This window comes from Limulus polyphemus, unplaced genomic scaffold (assembly GCF_000517525.1).
Source record: "Limulus polyphemus unplaced genomic scaffold, Limulus_polyphemus-2.1.2 Scaffold232, whole genome shotgun sequence".
In the NCBI taxonomy this organism is placed as follows: domain Eukaryota; kingdom Metazoa; phylum Arthropoda; class Merostomata; order Xiphosura; family Limulidae; genus Limulus; species Limulus polyphemus.
This window is the reverse complement of record NW_013665842.1, coordinates 298,840-308,275: the sequence shown is the minus strand read 5'-3', so window position 1 is coordinate 308,275 and position 9,436 is coordinate 298,840. Positions and strand designations below refer to the sequence as shown.

Below are 9,436 nucleotides of genomic sequence, written 5' to 3'. Positions count from 1 at the left end.
ACCCTACACCTGTCCATGCTGGGCCAGCTATAGCTAGACCTATTGGGGGTTTAGAAATCACCAGAAGGTAAAGTATCCCTGTACTGAAACATTGTGCTACATTAAAAAATCTTTTTATCAATTACCTTTTGTTTATGGTGTAAGTTTTTATTTTGGTTTAATTGTACTACAACTATTAAACAAATGACACGATCTTGATTAAATATGTTTAAAAACAAAATTCACACATTACAAAATATAACAGGAACGTAATTACAAAAAGCATATATAATTAAACGTTTCGGAATGTCATAGATTCCATCTTCAGTAAGCTACAGGAAATAATTATAATACTAACATTAGCAAGTATCCAGTAAAGAAATTATGCATACAAAGAAAAATATAAATACAAAACGAAAACAAAAAATACTTTGTACATAAACAAATCACATTAGAATAGGCTTTTTGTCTACTGATAACTGGGTACCGTTGAGAGAAAGAAAAATAGTTTTAATATATTGTGTCTTTTTAATCAAAATCTCCATTTGTAATTTAGAGGCAGAGATGATTTCGGAGTCTGACAAAGATGATAAAATCTCTGGTTTATGTTCACGAATGGCAAAGTGAGGAAAGCTGTTATTTCCTGTTTTGATCGAAACTCCCATGTGTTCAGGTATTTTAATCTGGGGTATTTCTCACCAATATAAGAAGCTTTAAAGTCTTCGCATGCACGTTAGTAAAGGAGTCGTGAACAATTAAAAACTGGCATGAAGTCCATACAGTTGAAAATATTTTTTTCAGTCTAAAGCTGCGTTTAAAAATAACTTTTAAATCAGCTTGTGGGCTGAACGGTTAATTAGTATTTTCAGTTGTTTCTTGATAATGGTGCTTTGCTTATTAGGACATGGTAAACAAATGTAAAAAAAAAGAGATTATGTGTTAAGTTCTAGGTTTGTTACTAACCTCAGTAGTTAGGGATGAGTTGGTGACTTTGGGTAGCCGTTTCGATGTAGAATATTTAGCAGGAAGGAAATATCTGTCTGTGAAGGATAAGATGACGAGTGACTGTATACTGTAGTCAGTAAGCATATTTTAAGGTTTCATTTGAAAGAAAATGGTATAAAGCTGTCAAAACAAGTTTTAAAAAGTCTGTTAAACGTCTTTTTATGATAGATAGGTGAAGAGAAATCATTAGAACCATGGTTGACTAGAGAATCCAAGAAAGCAAGATAGCTTTATTAGAACCATGGTTGACTGCATAATCCAAAATAACAAGAGAGTGTTATTAGAACCATGGTTGACTAGAGAATCCAAGAAAGCAAGATAGCTTTATTAGAACCATGGTTGACTGCATAATCCAAAACAACAAGAGAGTGTTATTAGAACCATGGTTGACTAGAGAATCCAAGAAAGCAAGATAGCTTTATTAGAACCATGGTTGACTGCATAATCCAAAAAACAAGAGAGTGTTATTAGAACTATAGTTTACTAGAGAATCCAAAACAGCAAGAAAGTATTATTAGCCTCAGTTTCACACGTGAACATTATGGACAGATTTTGATCATTTGTGCCCGAGGTTCTGAACAATGATCACCTTCAGTTTATATACTTTTAATGCCCTTAGATTAGTCACATATAAATGTATTTGCATATCTTGTTTATCCACAGACCTATGGACTACTACATATCCTTTAACGGTGTAAAATAAAGAAAGTATCATTGTCATACCTTTTCTAGAAAACAGGTTTGAAGCGTGCAGGACGGGTACCGAGCCAATTAAGTTACACAATTAAATATTGCATATACTTTTCTTTGTGTTTTTTAAACATAGATTCTAAGGTGCGCTTGTTTTACAGTGTGATATAACAAGTTTTTTTTTGTTACCTTTTCCTACCAAGAGTCCAGAAAAGCTAGCCTCCCTTCTCTGCACGTTACTTTCGTCATGTGTGTATGTGTGATTGTGCAGTGCATATTTTTCTCCATTCCTGTTTTTGATTATTTTCCGTAGTTATAAATGTATATATTGAGATTTCACCTTGAAAAGAATCATTAATTCGGCCTCGTTAATTTTTGTCCGAAGCTCTAAACATCTTTCATTTATATAGTTTTAATGCCATTAAGATACTCACGAATAAATGCACTTGCATATCTCGTTTATCTATAGATCTCTAGTGTGTTACAAGGCCTTTTAGCTGTTTTTATGTAGGTTCTATACGACACATTTATTTATTTTGTTTTTGTATAAATTATACTCTGTAACCGCACACTCTTATTCCAAAAATTGCAATAGACCTCATTTAACCTACAGCAAATTTATTTTTTATACCCCCAATTGTTGCCATGTAGTAGAATTTGCATTATTTTGCTACGTGTGTTACTCCTTTCTCTCTGTTTTTTTCACAACCTGTTACTCTACCAAGAAGTGTAAAAATGAGCAAAAAATATATATTTTAATCCACCTTAGAAAATATATTATCATAAATATTCGTGTTTATAGTGTCATTAACTGAATATTTAATTTATTGGTCTTCAATCCATAGTAATAGAATCAGAAACAACATCTATCTATACACATCATTACTATTAACCCAATTTGACTTTAACAAGAACTACTGTTTGCATAACTCTAACTATTTTGGGTAATTTTCTTCCTCAGTTTACTCCAAATATTTTACACAAAGATTTGCTTACTCCATCTAGCCGCCATCTGGTTATCCTTGAGAACGCTGAGATGGAGAATAACACCTACTTCAGACGGTAGGACCTGTTTCAGGCTAACTCGTTTTGCCAGTTCGTTAAAGAATGCATCACTTTGCAGCTGAAAACAATAAAAACAAAAACACGAATCAAATAGATTTTATTTTCAACATGATTCCTATTTCTTATTTTGACACATTTTTAAATAATGATGTATTCCGAATCACTCTTGTTCTGGTTTAATGGTTCAAAATGCATTACAGTTAGGCGCCTTTATGTGATTAAGAACGACAACTTCATCAGAGTTATATAGTTCTTCATCATGTTTCGACGCTGGAAATGAAAGTACTTCAGTAAACTACAACCACGTGCTTGTAAAAACTTCTGAGACGTTTCTGCAGTTATTTTACTGAGTAAAATGAAGATGCATGGAATATAAGTTATCAATTAAGCACCATACCTGCACAACATACACTTTGTTTGTTTGTTGTTAAGCGCAGAGCTACACAATGGGCTATCTGTGCTGTCCTCGCCACGAGCATCCAAACCAAATCAAACAACGTGGTAGTAAATTTGATTTCAAACGTTCAATCCCAAATTTGGAGTTTAGGACTGAACGCAATCAGGGATGTTCAGAAAAGTTCATCTTCATTCTCATTAGACATATTAAGAATTAGAAAAACTTCGTGAAAAAAAAAAAGACTTGCGCATTTGATTTGTCATCTTGAATGTCAGGCAAGCAAAAGCAAGAGAACCGAAGGCGGCACCCGGGTGAGCTATCACACAAAATCAACGGGTGGGGATCTATAGATCCAATACCCCAAATTTTTGATGTGGGTGGAAAACGGGAGTACTCCGAGAGAAACCCACTTTCACTATCCGGGCACCGAATATACTATCTGGGTAGTGCCTGAGTTAGGAATCTGAATGGAGAGGAAAGGCTTAGATGATTATTACACTACATATTAATGATTGCATGTGTAATATGGTAACTGGTGGGTGCGCCATGTGTTAGGTGTTGCGGCTAGTGTTGCAAGTTGTTGTGTTTGCGTGTTTCTTGTATTGGTTATCTGATAATATTTTTAGCTAGTTTTTTTCATTATTTCTTTAAGGCTGGGTATAATGTTAAGTGAATCTAGATAGCTAGATGGGGTATATTTCGGTAACGCAAAGCTGTTCGGATTATTTAATATTGTAATGATTCAAGTTTTATCAGTAGATCATTTGACAATGTTGCATGTAATCATGCAGCCATATTCAATGAGTGGTCTAATGTATGATGTGTAGATAGTGAGATTGGAGTCAGGCGCACAGCCTTTATGAATGCTTTCTATTTTCTTTAGATACATGATTCGTTGACTAACTGATTTGCGTACTTTTTTAAAGTGCTCTGTCCAGTTTAGCGATCTATTAAAAGTAATGCCAAGAGATTTAACAATTTTAGTGAATTTTAATATCAGAGCCTAGTAGCGTTAGTCTTGTTTGAGTTAGTATTTTTTTTTTGGCGCGTGTTTTGACTGGATTTAATACAACACGCCACTTGTTACACCATGATGTTATATAATTTAGAACTACAGGCAGATGTCCCGCAGGGTTCCGCTATTAGCCCAATTCTCTATATAATCTACGTGAATGACATACCATTTCCAAAACTCGCATTACTCACGCCTCTCAATACGCAGATGACGTAGCTATTTGGAGCACGTCAAGAGACCCACTTACTGCAACTAAGAAAGCTCAAACTTCTAAAAACATAGTAATTAAAACCCCCCGGACAAGTACTTAGCATATCTGACCACTCTGTACAACCTATCACTGAAAACAGGGTATTCCCTAAATACTGAAAATGTGCAATCATCATTGTTATCCCGAAATCAACCACTGATCTGCAAAATCCAGCCAATTACAGACCAACAATATCATCACTGACATACAGACCACAGACCACCTAGTTAGACTAACAGAAAACAGAAACAATATTTCAAGCATTCAATCGTAAACACATGACAGTATCAGCATTTCTGGATATAAAAAAAAGGTTTCGATAGTGTGTGGTTTATTATTTAAGTTTCACCAACTTAACATCCTACGCACAATAATACGCTGGACATCAAGTTTTCTTAATAAAAGACAAACCAGAGCTCGGTTCAACAAAACCCTATCATACTCATTTGAAACAGAGTCCTCGCCTGGGGCAGTGTTTTTTTGTTGTTGTTGTGTTTTTTTTTTTAATGTGTATTTTAATTTCAGCGCACGTAATGGGACGTGTTATAACATTATGTGAGGGATCTGAATTGATATCGGGGTTTTGTGATATATGGAATCTTGGTTTGAATATGTCATCATTATTAAAGATAAAGTTGTTGACTTTGTTTTGGTGCTCTTGATCAAATGAAGGGATGTCTGGGGTTTTGAATACTGATGTGAAATAATATGCAAATAGATCGGCTTTGGTCAGATCTGGTGAGGCTACGGAATTATTGTACTTTATTTTGGTGTTGTTTGCTGATGAAGGTTTGTTTGTAATCAAGCACAAAGCTACACAATGGGCTATCTGTGCTCTGCCCACCACGGGTATCGAAACCCGTTTTAGTGTTATAAGCCTTATCGATGATGGCTCAGCTAAGGGCCTCAAACATACATATCTAATCACTATATTTATCAAGCAAGAAAGGTGAGTATTTAATGACTTTAAGTTCAGGTTATTTTAGACAATTTTTAATTCTGGCTTGTGAACGCATTGTTTATTAAGTTTATTTAGAATTGTTTAAGGCCACACTGAAAAAAATAAACATGAAGAAATAAGCTAACTCAAACAGAAGGTAATAAGTTCACCAAAGTTTAAGGCCAAAATCCTTCATTAAAAAAATTAACACAAAATCCTTTCTACTATGTACTTTTGTTTTTGTTTATTATGTTGAGTAAAATGCCCAGTTCTGTCATATTTTGAAGTGTTGAGTAAAATGCTCAGTTCTGTCATAGTTTGATGTGTTAAATAAAATGCCATCTTTTGTTTGTTCTTTGAAATAATTGAACATCTGTATTTATTTTGTTATTTTCCCCATAACTGCGGTTTATTAATTACATTAGTTTCAAAAACTTCGACCATTACACCATTACATACTCGTATTTTCACCATAACTGCTGTTTATTAGTTTCATTTTTTCAAAAACGTGAGACCATTATAATAACGTATATAATTAACGTATTTTAATTTCGAATAGCCTGAAACTGAGTTAAATTGTAACTTAGATTTAGAAATTAAATAAATGTCTCCAATTTATAATACATGCCAACAAGATTGATACACAGTTTTTAATACAAATATATTTTAATATACAAACAATAACACAATTTACAATAACAGTTATTACAAATAATGTTCTATGTACAAAAGTTTTACAAACAATATTTAGTTCTCTATCTGGTTAGGAACTTCCTTGAAAACTTATCGAGGGTTCACGATCAGGGAATTAATTTTGAGTAGATGTAGATACAATTCACTTAACAGGGAGCTAGATAGCTCTGTTTTCTTCGCCGGCCACACGCCGATTTATCCACCGCTGAAATTATGTAATGTTTTCGTAAAAATACTAATTTCCGATGTGAATCCGCTGAAGTTAAATGGTTTGCAATATTCGAAATCTATAAACGTTCCTGGTCAAATATCTGAAGTTCCCGATTAATAAGCGTTATAACAATCACAGTTACAGCTTCGGAGGTTTATAGCAAACCAATAATATATGTACTGTCTTTTGGATCACGTTGGTTATATTTATAGGAGTGAGGAGAATTTCTCGAAATTTCAGCTCACGCAACAATATAAACGATACACTAGTGTTTACGTGCACACATATATTGTTGATTCTTACACTCGAGAATTTTCTACAATTTTAGTGAATAGGCGGGAATTTCGCAATACATAAGTTATGCACAGTTCTACACATAATATTAACTTAAACAAACATCAACATTAAAATAGATTTTGGACAGTAAATCCGTTACAATAGCCATACTTGAACTTAACTGTTTACGATGTACAAACCTTAATTTTCTCGTTTGTCCCACTGCCTTCTTCTCCAACGGCAAGTTTAGAACCTTCTGTGTTTGTCATATTTACCTCGCTGCTTAAACACTTACTAAAACTAGAAAAGAAAAAAAAAGAGTTTTAGGCTCAATGAGGTGTTTGACATTTTGTATAAAAACAGATTAAAAATTTATTTACCCATAACTAAAATTTCTCTGAGACGTATATTATTAAAGATAAATCTTACAGGGTCGATACAGTTTTTTTGTTTATTGTTGTTAATCGCAAAGTTACACAACAGGTCTTCCTGTGTATCGGTAAAAAAATATTTTGATGGAACACTGAGAGAATTGAATTTACACCTCCATTTTTCCCTTAGTTTCATTTTCATGGGTTTTAACTATATAACCCCCTCCCGTGCCTCTGCAGTAAGCTTGAGATCTTATAAAGCTAATTTTTTAGGTTCGATTCCTACAGCGGGAACAACGCAAATGGTCATTTGCTCGACTTTGTGCTTCACAAAGACAAACAAATTATGTATTTAATCAGTAGATTTTTTTTTCCTTTCACGTTTGTTTGTTAAGCACAAAGCTACGCAATGGGTTATCTGTCCTCTGCCCACCACGGGTATCGAAACCCGGTTTCTTGCGTTGTAAGTCCGCAGACCCACCGCTGTGCCACTGGAGGGTATTCAGTCAGACTTACTAAATTAGGTATTTTTCAGTCATTGAAATGCCATGCGGTGTTGTACAAAAACTACATACGTATCTTTGTCCGTTTTGCTGTACAACTTTAAAACTTAACTAGTTCCTAACGCTTCGAGGAACATGAAAGTGTACAGTAAATTTGTAGTTTGTGTTTTCCAGCTGATTACTATTATAATACATGTAAATAGAGTAATGTATATACATCTACATAATCAACACGAATGGTTCTATAGCCTAAAGATGCCCCCCCCCCCCAGTGGCACAGCGGTATGTCTACGGACTTAAAACGCTAGAATCCGGGTTTTGATACCCGTGGTGGGCAGAGCACAGATAGCCCATTGTATAGTTTTGTGCTTAATTACAAACAAAAAACAAATAAAGCCTAAAGATATATCAAAACAGCCACTCGGGTTCAGGTATCTATAAAGAAACATCCTCCTCCCACTAAACATGCTCGCCCTTTCAGCCGTGGGGGCGTTATAATGTGACGACCAGTCCCACTACTCGTTAGTAGAAGAGTAACACAAGACATGGCGGTGAGTGTTGATGACTAGCTGCCTTCCCTCTAATCTTTCACTGCTAAATTAGGGATGGCTAGCGCTGATAGCCTTCGTGTAGCTTTGCGCGCAATTGAAAACAAACAAACGTTTATAAATAACCTAAACTCAGAACTCAAGACGAAGATATTCAAACCGTTATAACTTAGAAGGAAAGAACAACTAGCTCTTTGGAGGAATGTATAAAAGTTTAACCCTCCCACCCCTAAAAAACAAACAACAGAAAAACACAATTTGTGCATTTTCAAGTACTATTGTGATGAGATTAACGTATGGCTAGCGTGAAAATGCATAACGGATCTATTTAATAAAGTATATTTATGAGAATTACAGTTCATTCGGCCACACAAATTTACTATATTGATAAAAAAAAACAACTTCAGGCAGTGTTTGTATAGTTATTTTTAGGCAACGTATTACAATATAAAATATTTAAAATCGATTTGTTTGTTTGTTTATATCTTCGAAGCACGTATCCATCTCTCGCGCTAAATTAATCTCCACTTCTCAGTGTTTTTACTGTACAAAAACAACCATAAAAAACTCTCATACATTTATTAATTTCTTCTGGAATGATGTTCCATTTTCTGCGCTATCTGCCCCAAATTATATGACGATAAATGAAAGGAAAAACATCTTATCAACACACCCACCACTTACTGTTGAGATACTCTAATCGAATATTGGGACTTGATTGTCATTCTTATAACACACTCACGGCCTAAATGCGACGCGCAATTTTGCGACGTAAAGCTAACCATAGACCTTCGGATTCCCAATCTGGTACGCAAGTCAACTAAACTCTCTAGTGTGTGTGTGTGTGTGTATACTTAATTAGCTAGGATCTCGTTCTTTTATTATTTATTTACACTATGTTTGCCCTGATATTTTTGACAAAAAAAAAAAGAGGTTAATTTTCTTCTTTTTTCTTCTTTATAATATTTTTCTGATCAATAAAGTTTATGAAAAGGAGATATCTTTGGAGTTTTCTTCCCTATACAGATTTTGTTTTATACTGAGTGTCTCATGAGCGTATTGTTTGTTAAATATGTGACTTTTAATGCACGGAATATGCTAAATCACGTTTTACTGAAATCAGAATTTATGTAGTTAACATTAGAAGGCAATCAAGTTTAAAATATTTCCATGTATTACTTTCTTAACAAGTTGTTAACTAGCCAAATACCATGATTTGCAGACGTTAAGTATGTAAATATATTATGAACATGAACCGTTGGCAAGGATGGCTTGACTGAAGAGTGATAGAATTATAGATATTTGTCTCTTGTTTTTTTTAGAATGGTATCCTACCTATATTTTTTTCATTCTGTTTGCTACAGGAAAGGTTATTGTACCATTTTTCGATTTTTGTCGTTATTAGATCAGTCTAATATAATGCGTTATAAACTATGAATTTACCGGGTTCATACTGTGGTGCCCTCCAGTGACACAGCGGTATGTCTGCGGAC

The 9,436-nt window shown here is 34.3% G+C and overlaps 1 protein-coding gene across 1 annotated transcript in view; it reads right to left on the bottom strand.

Moving 5' to 3' along the window:
• Window positions 1–9,436, bottom strand: part of LOC111085086 — a 45,065-nt gene that overhangs the window by 30,124 nt on the left and 5,505 nt on the right. The window contains exons 2-3 of the mRNA XM_022382234.1: window positions 6,722–6,821; window positions 2,671–2,797 (exon numbers count right to left, since the gene is read on the bottom strand). Coding sequence (XP_022237942.1) covers window positions 2,671–2,797; window positions 6,722–6,790 — 196 coding nt within the window. The 5' untranslated portion in view covers window positions 6,791–6,821. The remainder of the gene's footprint in view (window positions 1–2,670; window positions 2,798–6,721; window positions 6,822–9,436) is intronic.